General features: G+C 39.1%; 1 protein-coding gene across 3 annotated transcripts; it reads left to right on the forward strand.

The window, feature by feature from the left end:
* The first annotated feature begins 3,446 nt into the window (after window positions 1-3,446).
* LOC110985770 (uncharacterized) lies at window positions 3,447-12,028 on the forward strand. Of its 3 annotated transcripts, none has more exons than XM_022247073.2 (10): window positions 3,447-3,601; window positions 3,776-3,947; window positions 6,141-6,209; window positions 6,733-6,798; window positions 7,812-7,880; window positions 8,143-8,211; window positions 8,326-8,394; window positions 9,099-9,164; window positions 9,573-9,657; window positions 10,321-12,028. In XM_022247073.2, the coding sequence occupies exons 1-10, from the start codon at window positions 3,479-3,481 to the stop codon at window positions 10,397-10,399; spliced, it is 867 nt and encodes a 288-aa protein (XP_022102765.2). In that variant the 5' UTR covers window positions 3,447-3,478; the 3' UTR covers window positions 10,400-12,028. The 3 variants fall into 3 exon arrangements, with proteins under 3 accessions (XP_022102765.2, XP_022102763.2, XP_022102764.2); XM_022247071.2 differs by having other exon boundaries at window positions 9,573-9,653; XM_022247072.2 differs by having other exon boundaries at window positions 8,329-8,394; window positions 9,573-9,653.
* The last annotated feature ends 9,301 nt before the right edge of the window (window positions 12,029-21,329 follow it).

Genomic DNA, 21,329 nt, shown 5'->3' on the forward strand with positions numbered 1-21,329 from the left:
ATCAGGACAACTTTGCAATCCTATAGCTGTGACATTTTTCCGTCCCTAAATTCTACGAAGGGTGTAAGCCCTTCCCAGCGCCCTGCAAGGACAGTTGGGACGAGCAAAATCTATATATACCGCCGTTTGTGAAGGATAATCAGCTGCAGAAAATAAACTAGCTGGGGGAGGTTAATGGAATTGGGGTCGAAGATAGACAGAGCCCAATCAGAGGCACGTCAGTCCGATCACGTAGCTTTGTTTCAAATGAGCATGGAGCATGGCCCACATGTGAAATGGACTTATTTCCAATCTACGCTAATAATGAGTTTTTCCCGTGTCTCACATGGCATGGTTGTTGGTCAAGAAATAAATTGGTTTCGTGAAAGAGTTGCGATCCACCTCGTGCCCTTGCTGTCTGCCGTAATTTACCCGTCCTTGCATTTTCAGATGAAGACGGAAGCCGGCATGAAATGAGACAACCGTATCTGAAGGTTTTTCCTTTTTGCATCGACTGAAGAACTTGAAAGAACAAAATTGGCGTCTGGGGCATTTGTTCCTCATTAAATTCTTTAAAGGATATCGGATGAATTTCCCAAGGAACACTGTAAAATATGAAAAATTTTATTCAGGAAGTAAATTTTAAGAAAATTGGTCGAATAATAACTACCTCGACTCTGGGCGCCTTCTTTGTAAGAGTCGATATTTACGTAGATTAAGTCACACTGGCCGGCATTCTGAACTAAGGCCTTTAAAGGTGTGTCTCTGGGACCGGAAAGATCTGGGGAATTCTACCTCTTGTGCTTGATTTTTATGGATCACAGAATGTCTGGGAGCTTTTTATGAAATTCTTATGAGACCATGGTCCACTGCAGCCGATGCCTTTACCCTATCCCAGCAACAAACACCTTCTCCTCCCGCCAGAAATATTGTCTGCTTGATAACCGAAGCAGACACCCTGCTTGCAGTGATATCTATAATGATTTTATCCCCGTTCCATTCCCTGTAGCGACAAAGAAAAAATGGATGGGCGCCCACTGGTCCAGGCCAAAGGGGAGCCCTCCGGCACGAGTATGTCAAGGTTGACTGGAATCGCAAATCAGGACGTGAGAACTCCGGCAAGGGAACTGCGAGGCATGAAATGTAACAGCCAACCCACGGGGGAACACGTCTCTGCTGGAGGTAAAGAGACTTGACCCATGGTTCGGTCTAATGGGATGGAAAGCGCAGAGAGTGATATGCTTACGTATTAATCTTATTGCCTACTCTGCGTTTCATGTTTGTTTACGTTGCTAAAGGTCAACTGAAAACAAAAACTGGACACGCCGGCCGAAAATCGTGAATAATTAAAACCTACTCAACAAGAATCAACACAGAAGATAAAGCTCCTCCTTGTCAATACCATATTGGCGCCGGCAATGAACAACACCAACTGCAAGCGACCGTGATTTTGTTCGCTGCACCCGGTCAGTCCTCTGTAGTAAATAATCTCGGTGCATTTAACTCCTGTAAGCCTCAAATCACGATTGTCACAGTCGTTCTCCACCGGAAGGGTACTTGTGAAATTGAAACAAAAGAAAGTAAAAATTCGTGATTCAAAGATGTATAAGAGGCACTGATCTCATGCTGTCAGAACGCACCATAAATCTTTCAGTCAGAGCGAATTCGTGATTACCCTTTCTTTAAGCTTTTCTGTTGAATCACTTTCTTAATTCCCATTGAATTACCATAGTAAATGCATAAAAGATGTTATCCCCAGATGTTTTAAAGTTTAACGAAAACTTTTCTAAATCTGTCTGAATCCAGACGTGTGAGAAAAACCCTCCTTGGAGACGTTCAATCAAGAATGAAACTGGTCGACATGGATTGAGCATTCTGGATTACATGTTTCAGGTCTAAGAAGGGAGAAATGTCGCAAATTTGGACTCAACTTTGACGTTTGACTATTCGAAAAACACATTGGAATCTCAGAAGGTCTAATTATCCGATCATTCGTTTTTTGAGTGACGAGTAGCTACACAACAAATACATGTAATGACTGCGCTTTGACTGAATAATCATGTAGATATGCTCCAGTTATCTGGTACAATGCTTGCTGTCTTTAAACTCCCCCAAAACGAGCCATATTTTCCCAAAGCCTCCTGTTTGAATTTGCGTCCTGAACTGACGTATGTTTCTCGTAAAAATCACTTGAACGTCGTGACACTTCGTTTAAGCCTGATTAAGTAGGAAATCCTGTTAAGAAAATCGCTGAAAATGGGACTTTTTAGTTCTTTGGAAGTATAGGGGAGGTGTAGAGAATTTGGATTACTTCTTTTTCAGTATTTTGGCTCTACATTTTGAAATCGGTATGGTTTTTGTTCCATAGGCCTCTGTACATGGACCTCCATAATGCTGGCAATGAAACTAGGGGAGCAAAACGACTGCTCAAAAATAATAGATGGGGAACAGAAGGAGGAAAAGACACACTGTTGTGGAGCTGCTTGTAAAAGAGTGTGATGTTAAATTGTGTAAATCACCCTGGTAGCCTTATGGGACAATACAGGATGGGCGCCTTTATATGTTGTAGCAATATTAAATCGAATCAAACTAAGCTTAATTTAATTGATTTGAATTGAGCTGATGAAATTTGCATTCCTATCTGCTCCGCCGTATTCAGGACAGTCGATCCTTTCAATATCATCTGCCTACCTTGAGTGAGGAGATGGCTGTGATTGATGAACAGCGCAACAGCCCGACCATATCGCGGCAATTAATCCAGCCGTCTGTCATTGTCCCTAGTCCCTTCTTTTCTAATCCGGGCCCCGCTTGCTTGAGCCGCATCACTGGCTGGTCCCTCGGAGGCATTTCAACCTCATTTCTGAAATTGATCCTGCCTAAAGCCAGTCCGGTGTTTCCTCGGAATTAACGATTGTCATGCGATAATTATTTTCTACTTTGACACCTCTTCATAAGCAATCCACCTGTACCTTGTCAATTTGCAAGATATCTAGTCTAATTTCTGTAATTAAGGTTATTATTCCGAAAATGCGACGAGCTCTTTTGCTCCTAATAGTGACTGTATATCCTCGGTGTTTTCTTAAAGCTAATCATATAACAAAATTTGCTTTCCCCGTCAATCAGTCACCTGGAAATTTTAGAATTTTTTTAACAGTTATTTGAAAGAGAGGAGTTCCCTTCATGTTACCTCGTTACAATAATTAACCCAAGCGACCTCTTCGCACATAGGAACAAATAAAAACTCGAAACTTGCCATTTGGCGCTTTTTTAAACAAACATCTACACAAACGATTTTTTTAATGACGTATGGGTAGGAGTTGTATACGCTGCAAGGATAATGACCCAGGGGAATAAACCAACGAGTCACGAAAATAACAAATGAGATGATATCCACGTTCAAAAACAGCTTACATTTGTCGTGATTTGGGGCAGGTTGGGCAAATGATTGCACACGGATCTAGAGGAATTATCAGTCACGATCCAGAGATTGGAAATTCTGATGCTGGTTTTTAAGAGGGTTTATAAAAGGACGGGACAATTCAGAACCCGATTCAGAATTCGATCCAGTTGTACTACGGTCGGTGCCTTTCACAAAATAACCAACGGACTGGACTCCTCAACGGTGAGTTTGTCCTTTGGTTTTCTTCCTTAGCAATGTAAACTCAGATATCTGACTGAGAAACCAAATTTATCTGCAATTTTTTCGACATTTAGAAAATATAGATAAATTCACTAAATCCTGTTCATTATTTTGAAAAAAGTTTACGATTAATTTGAAAACTTTGATTATCCTTAGGCATTGAAAATGGCCATCACTCGCTTTCGTCTTATCGGTTCCCTTGTCTTGAGCATTTTATTCACTATGTGCCCTGCCGCGCCATTGGATAACGCCGACGAAGACGAGGGTAATACGTCTCCTGATTGGCCAGTCCAAAACACAGCACATTTCGAGTTCGCTCCACTTCAAGGTAAGGTGTGAGGATTGATTTGTAAAGCTACTGGGAAAGCCTAAAGCCGTGTCCAAAACGGGCTTCCAGATCTATGGCTAGGTCTATTGTCTACGCACCTCCACGCATTTCTAATGGAGTGAAGACCTAGACCTAGCTCTAGACAAGAGATTCGGATGCAGCCTAAGTATATATTAAAATTTAAATATCTGAAAAAAAAACTTTCATTTTCCATCTCCATAAACTCCTGATAAACACAAGGGCTCTAGTGATGCAAAGATTCCTCATACATGCTCTTGTTGTTTAATTAAATGTCCTCTATATGAAACTCACGTTAAATAAATCAATTTCTGTTAAGAAAACTCCTGATCGTGTTTTCACAACATACATGTAACAGAATCTTTGCATCAAACCTGCGGACTTCCTGTATGGAAAGATAAATTACACTTCAAGAAGACATTAAGGCGCTGCTCATTTCGTTGGAAGTCGAAAAACACAATACTGTTACAACCGCTTCAGTTATCAATAGTGCAAGTCTTGCTTACTTCCCCCGATTGGACTTTCTGTTTTAGCGTATTGAAGCTGTTCCCATGTAAACACACAATCGAAAGGATTATGTCCACCACTTTCAGTTAAAACTGAGGCCAGGTTTTTGCATCTTTTCGGCCTACGAGTTGCAGCGGTGTAACAAAATTACTGAACATTTGACTTCCGTGTAGCTGCAAATTGTAATACATGGTGCATTACATGGTGCAGGATTATGTTCTACGCGCGTTTATCATGCATTCGTGTATTTGAGATTATTGTCCTGTTTTTGTTTTTTCTTCATCCATCTTTTATATAACAGGGAGCGCTAACTGTAGCCTTCCGAAACTTCCGACACTGGGTTTCGCAAGACTTTAGAAATTAAAAACCCACATGCGAAATCAGTGCATTGAGTACATTGTTCTTATGTGAAAGGCGGTTCACCACATTATTTATCAGTAGGCTATTTGTAGCAGTGGGTGACCAGCCAATGCTCATCTTTCTCTCTTGAGCAAGGAAGCGCGCAAAATTGACGCATGCGTTATTCCATAGGAGTGACTTTGATATTTGTTGGACGAATGCCAATGTCATTTTAAGTGGATGCTTCCAAAATTTTCCATGTAATTGTTGCGTCTTTGAAAGGCTCACCGTACTTGGTATTGGTGAGGAAGGCGTTGGACCCCTTTGTGGTTAAGCAAACGTTTCAGTACACCCATTACAACCTTAAACTTGACGCACGCTTTACACCGTATCGGCAACTTCTTTCGACAAAAGGACGGTTCAATTTCGCGCCTTTTTGTGTAGAGGTGTTTTCTTCTTCTGTTCCGGTTCCGGCTTTGGTTCGTGCTATCCCGGCTCGGCTTTGTTCCTCATTCCAGGGACCTTGTTTACTGTTCCTGCAACTTGTCAGACTTCATTTGTGATTTCTGAACACCGATTAATTTCTCACTCCCTAAGGACACCTGTATCTTTGATTCTTTTTATCGATCAGGTGTTCTCACTTTCAGATCTTTGTCTTCTACCAAATCGCCGTGGTTTGAAGGGACGATGGGAGTCGAATTGTTTAAGAATCTCTTACAGTTTATGACTCTGTAAAACCTGTTGCTGGCCAATTCAACCATGCTGACTTGTGAAATGCCAAGCTAAAATATCAGAAGTCATGGAAGGAGAGAATTGCAAAGCCGCTGTCCAAAATAGTTGTCAAAAAGGTTGGATACACAAATGTTGCACCGCAGGGCGTGTGACCACAATTTGCGACCACTGATCTGTTGACTCCTTTTTCATAATGGCATTGTTCAACCCATGTGTAGGTTATGTTTGTCTCAAACCCAGGTATCATTTTACCGGGTACTCACTGACGGAATAAAGAGAATAGTACAACTGTTCACGGCTGTCACGCTGTCATACAGCATCATTGCCCCATATCCGTTCTAAAGATTGGTGACATTTCTGCGTGTCATTATTTTCTTCTGCATCGTTAAAACAATCGACTTTTTTTTTTGTACCTGCCAGTCTCTTCACAGCTAAAGTGGATTAGTAGCTGGGGTCAGCAAAGGTCCCCTTATGAGGAAACAGTTGTCACAGCGACTGCAGTTTTGCTTTGGCTATTGTATTTAAAAAGAAGACAAAACTTTCGAACACACACCTACAGATCTTGAACCAAGTCATCTATTTCTTTGGTCCCCGCAGGAGCACAATTCAAGAGGGCTCGGTTAACGGGTATTTCACCGTTTGACCTAATTGGAAAGCGGAGTAATTGTAAGTTTGCTTTTCTTTGAGAAGGCATGCATCCTACTCAGGAAACAGAAATGAAGTTCACCTGTTATCTCCTATTGCAACTTATTGTTTGTAGAACCTGTACTATTTCACCACTGACTGAGGAGCTTATGGTCTCAAGAATACTTTGTATATTTGAGCGTACTAAGCGGGGGTGTGAACATCAAAATGTCTTTTCTGTTGGCCCACAATGCTATTCAAATGCAAAATCAAACGTGTCTGAATGAGTCATGAAATTACGTGTATTTACATGTTGAGTTCCCTGATAAACTAACTCTTTGGAGAAGATTACAAAAATTTCTCAGTTGTTATTCTCTGCCAATCATGAAGCTTATAGAGGGACTTCCCTCATACTGCGAACCTATGATGCTAGACTTGAGTTAGATCAACACTCATGAAGTACCATTCAAACTCAAGCCATGATCATCAAAATTTCACAAGAGCCGGAACAAGTTATTTAATAATTATTGTTTAAGATCCATTTTGACGTTATTTTCTGTATCAGATGATGCTAAACGAGCACGGCTTACAGGTATCTCGCCATTTGACCTTATAGGGAAGCGAGACGAAGGTATATCTCTACAAACTTTTGTTGCTTTCAACTTCATAAAAGTTAAAATAAGACTCTGTGTTATTTACGATTGATAGAATTATGCGGTGTGGATTTTATACCCAAATGTAACACTTTAATTTATTGTGTTACCTTTGAAGCATTCTAAAGACTCGACGCTCTTGAATTTCATGCTGATGAAATTCTCATTATTCTTACCAGCCGAATATTGGTTTTGATCTCAAACATCTCAACTCGAAACTAACGGGGGGAATGCATGTATTTTTCTCTGCCTTATTTAAGTTTATATCGTCCTAGACGTTTTCATGAAAAGAGCTTCACTGAAAAAATGCCAGCTGTTGATGTCCTCAGAAAAGTGGTAAAAATAAATCTCCAGGCACCTCCGTCAGTGTTTTTTTTTTTTAATTTTATGTCTTTTTATGTGTTTGGGGTATATTTCATCCCGTTAAAAACCATGTTGTGGTCTTATGACTTTCGCTCTTATTTCGAGAGAGAAAGTTCACTCTGACAAAAACTGGGGACCCGACAAATTTCAGTCAAAATAAGTCAGTCAAAACAGCCTCGATCCGTTTTCACTTGGCATGGTTTCATTTTATCGAACAGAACTTTTTTTTTCTTACGAAATCCTCTAATGCCTTATTTCAATAGGCTCTGAGTAACCTTAACTCCTTAGAAATAAGATCATTCAACCCTGTTTGGTCCACCACTGAAAATCTGCTCCACCCTTGATGTGGTTGGGGAGGGGGCGTAAGGCTTTGTAGCCATCTCAACATCCTCGCAATCCCAGTTTCAGTTTCCCCTTTTCTCAAATAAAAGAGCTGTTTTCAGAGTGTTGTGCTGTAATTTACAAGCCCCCTCATTTTTCTTAGGTCAACCGCCGCACCTTGTCCCTTTGTGTGTCTTCAAGCCAGCCCTCCCCCGACAAATTTTAGAACGCCTGTCTGTTCTTTGACCTATAATCTTGGTTTCTTTGTGACCACTCAACAAGGTTTTTCTTTACTTTTACAACGTAGACGCATTTGTAAAGCGAGCTCGGCTGACAGGGATTTCGCCCTTCGATCTCATCGGCAAGAGAGCATATGGTACGATATACATGTTTTTAAAATTAAGGGAACAGAAGAAATGTTGCTCTCTCTTCGCTTCTCAGTTCACAGAGGAGACCCTAGTTACCAAACAAAATCTGGGATAAATTTAAATAATGCAAATGAAGTTGATGTATATTCATGCTGATGAATTCCAATCAAAGCTCGTCAGAGTCAGTAGATTAAATTGACAGCTGCAAACAAGAAGACCGATAAATACCATGTTCATCACTATTCATTTCATATTGGAATTTCTTGAAAGGAGACTATTTGAAGCGAGCTCGACTGACTGGGATAAGTCCGTTCGACTTGATCGGCAAAAGGGACGAAGGTGAGGCACTGACATAAACGTTTGGAAATTTTAACATTAAATTTGAAAAACTGAGTCAAAGTTATTCTTTGGCCACCTGTTTCAGTTGGATTTATTTATGTGCTTCTTGTAAAGCAGATGTTCTGAAGCGGGCCAGGCTGACAGGGATAAGCCCGTTTGATTTAATTGGCAAGAGAGCTGAAGGTAAGGTTAACCTCTTTTTTGTTTTGGTTTTGTTTTGTGTTTTGCTTGGGTTTGTTTTTGGTTTGTCCGTGTTTCTGGCTTTACTCAATCACTGAACTGTGACACATTCGGATTCACTTATTGTGGTATATCATTCCATTGCATATCTTGCTTGTCACGGGAATCTTTTCTCTGTTGCTTTTTTTTATTTTCCGAAAAAAACTCTTGACTATTGAAACTACTTTTATATTTATCCCAGTTGCAGGTAAGTTGGCTGAAATGACAGGGTAATCCCTTTTGATTTAGCCCGCTTACATGCATTTGAAAGAGAACTGATGGGAAGGGGGCAGTTGAAATGATTAATTACAAATACATTCAAAAGGTTATGTTTACATACCTTTCGACCTTTAACCGAAATCATGAGTATCAAATATACGTTCATCTGTCCTGCGCAAGCAAAAGCAGTAAAAGCAGTAAACTCAAATTATTACAGGGTTGCATTGACTAACTAATTTACTATGTGATTACAAGAACCTTGTCATACAAAGGATTTGGACAAAGGAATGAAAGAGAAAGGGGTCTTCAGAAGTAGCTCTTTCTGAAAGTATATTGTTCCAAAGTGTTTTGAATGTGGCAAGTCGAATGTAAACTGCTGCTACCTATTCGTATATGTGGATATGTACTGAATACATTAAGAGTTTTATTTTTCACATTTCCACAAACAGACAGTTTTAAGAGAGCTCGACTGACCGGAATCAGCCCGTTTGATTTGATTGGGAAAAGGGAAGACGGTAAGAAAACAGAGCTGTAGTTTAGTTTATAGTTTATAGAACTGGCTTCAGTCTTAATCGTTAAACTTCGCACACCTGATTTAAGCATCAATTGAGAAGGCTGGACACCCTGTTCATTGCAGCCACTCGTTACCCATAAATTGCAGCCACTGCAAATTGGTGGTTTACAATTGTTTTTATTAAATAAAATTTATTCAAATCGTTATTTATTGCATGAATGTCACCGCTGTTTATGGAAAATAAGTATTTTTCAAATCATGAAATAATTTGTTTTCTGTTAACGTCACTAAAAAAAAGCAGAAGGGGTTCTACAAATTTCAAAACTAACTTCTGTGCACTTGACTTCGTTGCTTTATCCTTGAACCATGGGGGTGAATTATGGCATATATTTTCGTTTCTGACTTTCAGAAGTGGCAGATCTGGAGCTTTACAAGCGCCCTAGTTTGACTGGTATTAGTCCATTCGACTTGCTTGGCAAACGTCAAGAGGGTGGGTAAATATCAAAGCCAAGGGGCTTGGCTCAACCTCTTTTCCCTTTTCATTTTAAAACTGAAAGCTTTCAAAAATAAGATCAAAGAATAAGGGAAAATGTTGGGGGGGGGTTTCTCGACAACTTGCAACCTGAAATGACAGACAGTAAACCACACTAATCTTTAGCATAGTAGTTACACGGAAAAGGAAAAAAAGCCGCTTATAAATATAATCCCTAAGCGTGAGACATGAGACCATGGTGCAGTGCAACATCTGTAGTGTTAGATTAACACCCATGTTGGGATACACTAATGGCCCTATATTATGAGTACCACCTGGTGATAACTCCACCGTGGTTTCATTTATGCCTTTGGAATCTCTTGAAAACCTGTAAAAGTTCACAAGTTTTAATTGAACTGGCCCTTTGAAAGACACACACAACACCTAACGCATATTGCAGAGCTGTGAGACAAGAAACAATTTAACAGTTTAAATTGATGACGAAAGAAGCCAAATCCTCTAGGAGCTAAATTATTGATAAATGAAAAGCCGTCACTGATATTCAACATTAGACCAAAGAAGCATATCGAACACCTGTACATTTGTAACGAAATGTTACAGCGGTACATCAAGTAATTTGCTTTTAACCGTGCACAGCCTCGATTTCATTTTTTAACTGTTACAGAAATAGCGACAAAAGCACCCTACCTGTTCAGTCTGCCAAGCCTGTCCCATCTGAAAATGGGTCGGCTGACAGACACTGATGCGTACTACTAGCCAAGGCAAAGATCCCAGGGTGACGAAATTGCAGGGAACGCTTTGAGCAAAATACCTAACCGTCTTGTTGGGATTTCTGTTCACGTCTCTGCATCCACTAGCCACAACTGCAGCGGTGATCAATCTATACAATCAGCAATCTCAACAGAATGCTCCCACACAGGGCGACTGTCCCTTACTGATAAAAACAAAATCATCTTTACAGTAATGAAATACGACGCACCCGCTTCAAAGATAAAATGTATGTGCAAGTTAAGAGTGTCTTTGCTATCAAATTATGTCAATGTATACTGTTTGGGGACTTATTTGCACACTAAGGTGTTTATTTCTTTTTCTCTATGTATCAGTTTTTGTAACGGGAGTTAATATGCAGGAAGATTTCAGCGAGAGAAACAAGATTTTGTTTTCCACAAAAGCATGTTTAAAAAAAAAGTTCTCTTGAGTTTGATATCTGTTAAGAATTGCAAAGTACCGGTTCTATATTGGCTGAGAAAATCCGTGTAAATTTGATTCTCAAAAAGCTATGAATGTAGTTTTAACACAGGGGGCGTAGGTAAGGGCGTAAATCTCCTGGGATGGGGGATGCATCCCTCAAAAAAAACACGCTCTTTGACCGGGACTGACGTAAAGTGCGAGGGGCGAATTTGCACAGCAGTCACCGTTTGCACCGACTTTGAAACCCCGGACATTTTTGCCATTAACCACAGTTCTGTGCATGCTTTGGGGAAGAATTGAATTTTCTGAACTCTGAGTGAATTTTGAAATGAATTCCCTGAGATCTTTAGTTGTGAGGTGGCAGTTGACATTTTGTGCTATATGTGTCAGGATGTTCCAAATTACTTTTGCTAACATGTAGTACCATCGGTCATGAATTAATTGAGCCTCTGTTTGCGAATAATTATGGCCACTAACTCATTTCTTCACGTGTGCCTTACATACACAGCGTAGAGTAGCTAGTTTCCCAAAGCACTTTCATTATGGCAGCTAACAATCAAGCGCGCCTCGGTGAAAATATCGGACCAAAGCAAGAGACGTTTTCTGACACCATCAGAAGTTGCTCAAAACACATTGACGAGTAACTGGTATGAGCATAATTATTTATTAGCTATCCACAGATACCTTTTTATAAATGATACACGGCAAATCACATTTAACCTTGGGAAAGGTGATTGGAGATTTTCCTACCATTAGAGCCTCGAACAGCGCCACCTTGCAGTTTATTTTCAATTATTGTAACATGTGATTGGTTTCTTTGGTACACTCAAGCTATTACATAAATTTGTAACGCACTGCTAGAGTTGTATCTTCCAGCGTCTATTATGGCAACAGCTACGAAAAAATGCATTAAAATCATTTTCCTGATGAAAATACGATTTCAAGAAGATATACATAACACGTACTCCAGTTAACTATCAGTGTCACAATCTTATTGTCGGCAGTCAAATTATCGACCAATCTTCACCTCTAGGAATGATTTGCCAAGTGAGGTCATCAAAAATAGTTCCTCGCCACATATAAGGCAGTAAATAAATGACTCGACAAGGCTTATGCACCTTCAGTGTCATCACTGAGTGCTACGTAATTGTTTCCATTAAACTGAGAATTTTGCAGCTTAATTTAATGTTCAAGGGTTGTTATTAACGACGTTTCTCTCTCGTTTGTGATAAACAGCTTTTGTATGATAGTGACAAAGCTCTTGCAACAAGCATGTTGAAGTTACGTTTTCGTGCACTGACCGATTCCGTTGCATTTGCACCTTTCTAAGTCTTCGTGTTTCCATTTTGAGATGATGAGAAGTTCTTCAACTATGAGCAACGTTTGTCCCTAAAGTTAACCCTCTCAGTTATCCACCTTCTTTGAAATTTCTCGCCGTTTGAAGAATAGGGATGATTACTCTGGAAAGGACATTCGTGGCTTCGTGGGAATCGGACAAGTTGTTTTACGCATATTTTTCATTGCTTAATGCATGATTGAGTTTCAATAAATAATCGGAACTTTAAATGTGAAACGGAGCATTAAAAGGTAAAGTAAAAAGAAAAACGTGTGGAGAATTAGGAAAAAATTGGCAATATTTCTGAATGCGCACAGGTTTGCTGTTGTGTACCGTGGCTTTGGAACAAAATTTAGTAAAAACGTTACGGTTGTTATTTAAAAAAATCCCTATCTATGTTAATATTTATATTAAAAAGTAGTAATTAAGGCTGTCTTGCAGTTGTGTTACCGAATTACGCATATGTTGTCTCGGCCTATACATTATATTGATGTGTCTATAAAATCCAGAAATATAAAAAAATCCTTTAACTCATAAACCAGCGACTAAGTTATTACAACACAGCCAAAGCCCTCCTGCAGGTTGAAGATAAATTTCGACCCGAGTGTTGCTCTCCAGGCCAGCCAAAAGTATATCCGCCTTCGTCCCCAGATTACACGAAATGTAATCCACTGGCAAAGTGTACTTAATATTCCCGCGGCTCTTTGGGTACATTCATGGAAGCCCACCGTCCATTTCAATAATCGGTGTCCATAAGTGTATCTTCATGGATTGGAGTGTAATATTTCACAAGCTGAGGGAATTCTGAAAAGGTTGTGTTGAGTTTGCCGGCAGTTTCTTCACGCTTTTTTGTATGCAGGGTGTACTGGAGGTATGAAATCGTGCACAAAACAATTATTAGTGAGTGAGGGGAAGAAGTGTTTCTCCTCTTAAAGTGAAAAGAAATTGCCATTGTGATAGGACATTTTATTGCTCTTACTGGGGGCCCCGTTCGTGTGTACTGGTTCTCTTTCGGCCGCTGCTGAAGACGACCCTCGTGTTGCAGTGTGCATTGCTTGTGATGGGTAGTATTATGTTAAATCCATTTCTTGTCTATATTCACATCTGTGTTCCATCAACCATTTTTGGAATTTTTATTTGGCTATTTTAAGGGCATTTGGGGGCAATTTTATGCAGGCGAATATGAATAAGTTGAACATGAGGAAAATGATGCAATTTCCGGAAAATCCTCAATGTTACAGGCGTTTTATCCTTATATCTGGACGGAATTTAAAAGTAGGCTAAATTGTGCATAGTTTTCTCACAAATATTTTCGATGAGCAAATTTTTTAGTTCAAAATGACATCACAAAATGACATCACAGAAGCAACGATCTCATTCGTCAGAAAATGGAAACGACATGGAAAGTTGAAATTTTCAAAACGGCACACTTCAATCAGGTTAAAAGGATGTCAAAGGGTCCTTATAGGCATATCTGTCAAATAAATATTAAGTTGCTAACAATATGTTGCCAAGTAAAGTCTTAGTCATGGCCCTTTAAACCGTTTGATTTATAACACCATAATTCTTTTTACTACTACGCGTTTGTCATAAATTTCCTATTACACGAATTCTATATACCTCTGATAAATATTCCATCAACATTTCACGCTTTTAACGAGAGAGACCTTGAATGTTGGATGAATGGTGAATGAAAGGTTTGTGGTGGCGAAAAGGGAGTATTATTGATTTATGGCAAAAAAAAGCCTCGGAGGTACTGAAGTGAAATATGGCGGACAATGTGAAAGGACTATCCCTTTTGGTATAAAGGAACTGCGACATCACTGACTTCCACACCAAGCTCGTGTGAAAGTGGAAATCTAGACTTCCTTATTTCGAAATTCTCTCATCACACGGGTGAGCTACACAGTGTATACACAGAGACGGGGCTTTCTATCCTTTCTATTTCCCTGTTTTTCCTCGTGTACCAAAAGCATAAATGTGCGACGTGCTGTATTCACCTCATTCCCAGTTGAACCTGAATCAATTTTCTGAGTTGACAAACATATCCTTTCCTTAAAATATTTCATGAAACATGAGATAACTTAAGAAAATTTCCCCAGGAGGAAATGCTAATTAACTATTTCGGAAAGTTTTTTCGGGTACCGCTTAAGAGACTTGTAGGGTACTTCCTATCGTTCTGGTACCCACAGGATCCAATACACACACTCCATAGGTCTTTTTCAGTGCACGAAGTAAAAATTTCCCACCACCTCTAGCCTATTTACACAGTATGCTAAAGCAGGCATTTGTATGAATCCCACCTTAAAGTCGTGTGAGGTTTGAATTCACGTCATAAGGACACACTCTGTTAATGTTATCAAATAACGCTGAGATGCAGTTTATATCTAGAAAGTATGATTAACCAACACACCCTACACTGGTCAGCGCAGGGGTTTGTGTATGAACAGCACTGAACAACACTATCTACACCGGGCAGCACAGCATAAGACAGTCATTTGCATTCACTTAACACCAGTATCATACTAGGCCTGATGAGCACCACCCCAGTATCCTTGGCTAATTAGGAATGAAAGAACGCAACCTCCCCCCTTTAACTTTAACTTCTAATTGCATTGCCAATAACTCATTTTCGGATGCAAGGCATCGGTTGTGCTTGTGGCTGTCAGTAACGGACGGTTCATTGAAATTTTAAGCAGTAATAGTCATCGACCAAGGCAGGCAAAAAGACAGAAAGGCATTACATCTCACCGTGAAATTAAACGTACTTGGCTAAACAGAACCAAATATCTCAGGCTTAAAATATGATCTTTAGCATTTTTGCGAACACTTACTAATGGGTTGAAACGTCGACAAACTGGTCGGACATCACTTTCCCCTTTGAAAAAGCAGTATATCAGTGCCTTGACAAATGACAGATATTCTAAGATACTATTAGCCTTAAAATAGTATGTTATTATCATTGCGTATATATAATAAATGTTTAGAGAGGAGAATATCCATGGGAATTCGTGTTCTGAATTACCCGTTTTAATACTTTCACTTCAAATTTGGGATCAAACTCCGGAACAGGTACATGAAAAACGATCAGCGCTAGGGGAAATGTTGCGCACTACAAGGAGAAGTACACAGGGAATATACTAATGAACCCCATGTAGCGTTAGCAATTAATATTCAATTTCGTTCGGAGGTATTTTGGCGCCAAATTGGTGAGACTAGTAATTATTTATTGTAGGTTGTTGACGTATAGAGGCATGTGTACGTGCTATCCGTGCGTGGCTCACAAACCCTAGGCCTCACTTTGAAGATACACACAAACATTACTTTGAAATGGACCCAGTGGAGGACGGATGTCATAAAAGCTTCAATAGATTGAAGGCCTAAACATTTCAACTTCTGTTTATTGTGGTTATTGGAAATGTCCATGACCCTATGTGATGCATTTCTCGTTTAGATTTGTGCTTGGAACATGAAGCTAAGGTATCAGTAATGAAATACAAGGAACCCACACTGGAAATATTTTCATCAAATCACTAGTTTCCTCCTAATGTTGGAACTACTTATTGTATGTAAATTAAGAGTAACATGCCAATCTCGAGTGAAAAGAAATTATTTAATTCTTTGGAGACAGCATGAAACCTTGAGTAATTCTTGTAAAAATGCACATTAACCCCCAGCACTTTATTTTAGATTTCAATCTTCACAATGAGATTTGCTTTTACTAATTTCTGAGATTTATTAAGCTTTTTATTAAAGATGTTTATTTTAAAGTACAAAGGTAGAATGGTAAGTGATATTTCAGTCAATAATGGAAAATGCAAGCGCAATCCCCTGCTATGAGTTTGTTGCAGCAGGCACTTTTCATACTTCAGATCCCTGGAATATCTGTGCGATTTGTCTTTTGCCAAAGTGCTGGAAAGAAGCCTCCTGTTGCCAAAATGCTTGTACCATGAAGCAATATTCTTGAAATGCTGATAAATTAAAATGGCTAACATTTCAAAATGTGGGGGTATTAGCTTACCTTAAGTTTCAATAATGTTTTTTCCACAAAAGAAATGGCCTCAGGAAAATGCCACAGGGAAAAAAGTTTTTGCGAGAAACGTTGCGTAGATACTGTCTTCTTACAAATAGTTTCCAAGTATTTTGAACAAGGATTATACTTTTGATAATTTCATACACATCACAAGGATATTCTGTTGTCTCCTCAATTTTCCATTTAACGAAAATCATTGAAAGAAAAAAATTGTTGTCCATTTTATTCAAATTCACATTCTCCATGTGAACAAGCCCATGAAGTCGATTTTTGTTTTGTCAAAAAGAAAACATTGTTATGGATACTCGATAATTTGCTGATCGTACATCAGAAAACACATTTCAGAAATCTGGGGAAGGTTTTATTTTGGCAAACCTTTCATTAAAATGTAAAGTAACCGTCATGCCAAATTACATCATTTGGGTCTTGAATTTTTTCAGACGTGGATGTTCTTTAACGTTCTTAAATAATCAAAATATAATTATATTCCGTCCGGCTACGAAAAATAAAAATTTCTAGTTCATTATATACAACATTTTCACATACCTTCAGCATTTACAATGGATACTGGCGCGCTGGTAAAATATGAAGGATGAGTGATAAAATATGGACGACACCGACTTTGGTATTTATTCTATTTTCAAACTGCAATTCAATGCCTCTTGAGGACACATCTTCCTTTGGCAGCCGGCCTAATGGTGCACGAGGGCTTCCATTGCGCCTCAATTAAAACGATTTTCAAAAGCGTCATAATTTTCTGACCCATATTTTGATGATGAAAATCAAATTAGAGGAACAGAAAGCACTCTAGCAAGACAGAGGGAGGGGAGGACGCAGGGAAGAGAAGACCTTGAGAAACCGTAGGTTTAGAAATACTGGCAACTGATTTTGTCCTGATGTAGTGCGATCTCCATCAAAAACAAGCTGCAGTTTGTCTGACCGAAAATTCAACGGATATACCGTCTCAAGCTTTGATCTTATAATTAATGCTGCACAGTCTCCTTTCTATCGATTTTTTAAAATGACTTTTAAATGAATTACAATGTTTCACCTACCGAGGTTTAGGCCTACGTGTGACAGCATTTCGAACTAAACACAGAATTCATTCAGAGCCAGATGATGCAGATGTTCGCTAACAAATGTCGCTTCGTCAGTCACTTTCAATCCAGAAGTTAGTTGCAATTTGTCTAACTTGGCCTCATATTGCACGGATCGAGTGAGTGAACTTCATTTCGTGTTAAAAAGTACCAATGAGGCTATATCGACACTCCACGTCTTGCTGGGAAACGTTTTGAAGGGCTGGACACTAAAATCTACGATAAAAAGGGTTTTTTATTCAGTGTACTTCTTGAACGTAGCCTATTTATGCCGTCCAACCTAGAGCGCGGAACAAAGAACAAACTTGTTGTGTCAAAAATATTGTTTTTGTAACATTGCAGTTATTCAAAGGAATGTTTCTGAGTGAATTCTGAGTTTTTCAGAGGTATGTCACTGCATTGACTTTTGTTATTTTGTGGTAAGACTACCGGTACCTCCAATCTTGTAAAATGGGGGTCCTGAAAAGGTCAAAAGAACATGTTTTTCATTTCTATAACGTCACAGGATTTGCAACGATAAAAAACAACTCAACAATCCTCAGTCTAAGAAATAAGTATATGTCTAATTCATTTCGGAGAATTTTTAAAATGTTGTTTGATGTCGGTAGGTACAGTCGCAAAAAATATTCTGCACCAACGATCTAGCTTTGAATAAGGGGAACCATCAATTTCGCTACATTGTCAATAATGGTGGCATTCTATGCAAACATGATCGTCTATTTGACATCGCAATGCTGAACAACTGCTCAATATTGTCAGCACTGGTTTTACGCGCCATAAACCCCCTGTCGTCATGAACTTGGACAGTCTATCGTCGACACACGTCACTGAATCTTTGTATGTATGGAGAGTAGCGGGAAAGCGCTGAGCCAGTCCGTCAGCGAAGAAAAGAAATGATATCCCGCCTCTGACGACAACATATTGATGTCGAACGTCCAAACTCTTCTCTCCCGTGCGATGGTTTTGTCTGGAAAGTTAATCCTTTGATGGCGTTATCCGCACCTTCGTCCGGGTTTAAGGGAAACTTCTTTGTCGTGCATTGCAAATATAAAAATGTGGATATATACAAAAATAAACACCATGAATAGAAATGAAGCATTCCTGGAACTATTTTCAGAATAAGTAATTGAGCCTAAAAGAAAGAAGTGTTGATCTGAAACACTCTTCCTTGTAAGAAAACCAACAGGAAAAACATTACAAACAGAAAAATATCAGTAATTTAAAAACAATGACGCATTTAAATGGACAGTAAATGCACCTTAATTTGTTCAACCATCAAGATCTGAGCCAAAATTATAAGATAGCCAATCATATGAAGCTATAAACCTCACGTGATCTCTGCCTGGTAACTTTTTTAATATGTCCATTCCCCATGGCAATTTCATATTTTAATCTAGACAGTCTATTCTCTTGGGCTCTCTTGCAGCCTCAAGATGTAGGCCTACCCTCAAGACGGAGCCTCATAATAGCCGAGTCGTTTTTACCTTGAAGCTAGAAAAAGTAAAGAGAACACATGTTCGGTTATTAACATCCACTTTACAACAGACGGCCGGCGGCTTAACGTTATGGTCCATAAATTATGGTTTCGACACTCTCTGCTGATTAAAACCGGAACAAAGGATCGAAAATAAACACCCACTGTCTAAGACCTCATTAAAATCGGCATTGTCCTGTGGATATCATTTCAAAGAGATGCTACTCTTTTGACAGGGTGTTGCGTAATCCTATAATGAGCATTGTTTCTATGGAAAACGATACTGCCTTTGGAAAAGAGATAACTTTGGTTAATAAGGCCTCATATTTTCTGATTCAGTCAGAGTTCTTACTGAGGCACCGCTGTGTGCGATTCGACCGCTTTTAAAAGTCTGACTGAGAGTAAAAAAGCTTTCGTGAACAAATAGTAACAGAAAAAACTCCAAATATGGCTGTGTCTCAGTAAGCACATACCTATAGCGAAGCATATAACTATAGCGCATTTTCATGTATTTAGGAATTTATATTCAATGTCTACTGGACCACGTGTTCAAAGATTGAAAATTTACAATCTATCACAATTACGGTTGAAACCTTTCAGCGGAGCGACCTTTTTCATAAATGTTACTTCATGATTCAGATAAATTAAATTGTATAGTCCATATTTCGCATTCAAAGTTTTTCAACTATAAGATATGATAATTAACCTTTCAATTTGAAGAATTATAATTGTCCTACGAAAAGGGGGAAATCACAGTAAGAAAGACAAAGCTATTTTGAATGACCGTTTTTGAAATAAACCGGTTGAATGGTCCAGTTTGTAGAACGGGTTTGAGGAAAGCCAATCATCAGGAAAAGCATACCTGAGGTAACCTTGGAATGAAATGTGGAATCAAAACAAGCATATTTTGGAGACGTCGCATCCAACAAATAATCTGAAAGAATCGATCCTACGATCAGTCTCTGACAGGTCTCGTGTCGGTCTTCCATCACCAGCACACGTCTGACCGACTTAGTTGTTCGCTACGAAGCTAAAGTACAGCGCATCAATCATTTTTTTTTACCCACTTCGGTCAATTTTCTACCTGTCAAAAGTCAAGTGGTCCAGTTTCTTCTGGTAAGACCTCAACTGGTGTAGATGTGATCAAGGCTTTTCTTTGGCCTATTACCGCTGGAATTTTCACAAATTTACAAAAGTCATATGTGTTTGACCAAGAAAGCTGTATTATTATAGACAAGAGTAGCATTTGGAGTGGAAACCAAACACTTGATCAATCGCCTTATTCTCAGAAAGCCTATTTTGACGTCATTGTGTCAGACGACAAAAGCACACTATCACGTTATTCTGGATTATAGTCTTCTCTTCTAAAATCACAATCATGGGTTTTGCTCGTTAGTGATCGATAAACTATGGCAGTCCATCAGTACGAAAGCGACTTACAAACTGTTTGAAATCTCACACAGCTAACAAAGAACTAAATACATGTTTCTAAATTCTAAATAAAAATACTCTTCGACGTTGTGATCCAAGCTAAATCTCTCTCCAAAGCAAACATATTTTTGAAGTTCTAAAAAAAAAGGAACGTGAAAAGATCCCTGAAAAGCGAAGCATTAAAATAAATTTGAACAAACGAGGCGTTGTGGTTAAATGCGGAGCAGTTAAATGGGAATCGATATTTCTAAGAATTTATGTAAGATAGCATTTGTGAATGACTCCAAGTTTCGCTATTATCCTCTAGATCTTTAGTAAGTTATGTAAACAGACCAGTGGGCATTTCAATAGAATTAAAGTCTTAATACCGAGGTTTAAAAAGCTGCTTCCAGATCAATTCCATTTCGGGCACGGAGTTGCCGTGTGGAATAACAGAAGGTATTACCGTTCTCTCCCAGCAAAACAAAGCCGTATCCAACCCAGGTTGATTACGTGGCGTATCGGGGGTCCAGCTGCTAGGATCGCCGTGCCTGCGTATTTTCATAGTCGGTCCCAGCCGCGCGCTCGTGAGAACCCGGCAATATTGGAAGATGATAACATCAAAGCTGATTACGTTTTCTCATATGGGAGTTGTGGAATATTAAGTGACCAGAAATACCACCACTAACGGTCAAAATAGAGCATAATAGGTTATGTCATCCATTTGCTGAGCCCCTCCATGGGAATAAGTAGGAACAAAATGGAATTCAAACAACTGAATCAAAATGTCCGATAGATGTCCACACATTTTGTTTGGTATTTTGCTAACACGTATTTCTGTTTATCGTATATTTGTGTTCAACAGCTTCAAGCAATCGGCCTCGGATCTGGCTTGCAGAGTATTGTACATACAGAGGTTTTGTTTAAATTTTGAGAATAACAGTCCAAAATTTTGACGATAGTTGCAATAGTCGTGTGGCCGGAATCGATTCAGTTATTGTCAACTGCATACACATGGTCAAATTCCACCAAAATGACTCACACTGGAGGTAATTGTATGTACGAACTGTCGCCTGGAGTGGTTTTTTTTTTCGCTTAATGTAAACACAATGTCCAGAACTGTCACTGTCTG

The sequence above is a fragment of the Acanthaster planci genome, linkage group LG02, assembly GCF_054643075.1.
Source record: "Acanthaster planci isolate LZ-2023a linkage group LG02, COTS_SCS, whole genome shotgun sequence".
Classification (NCBI taxonomy): domain Eukaryota; kingdom Metazoa; phylum Echinodermata; class Asteroidea; order Valvatida; family Acanthasteridae; genus Acanthaster; species Acanthaster planci.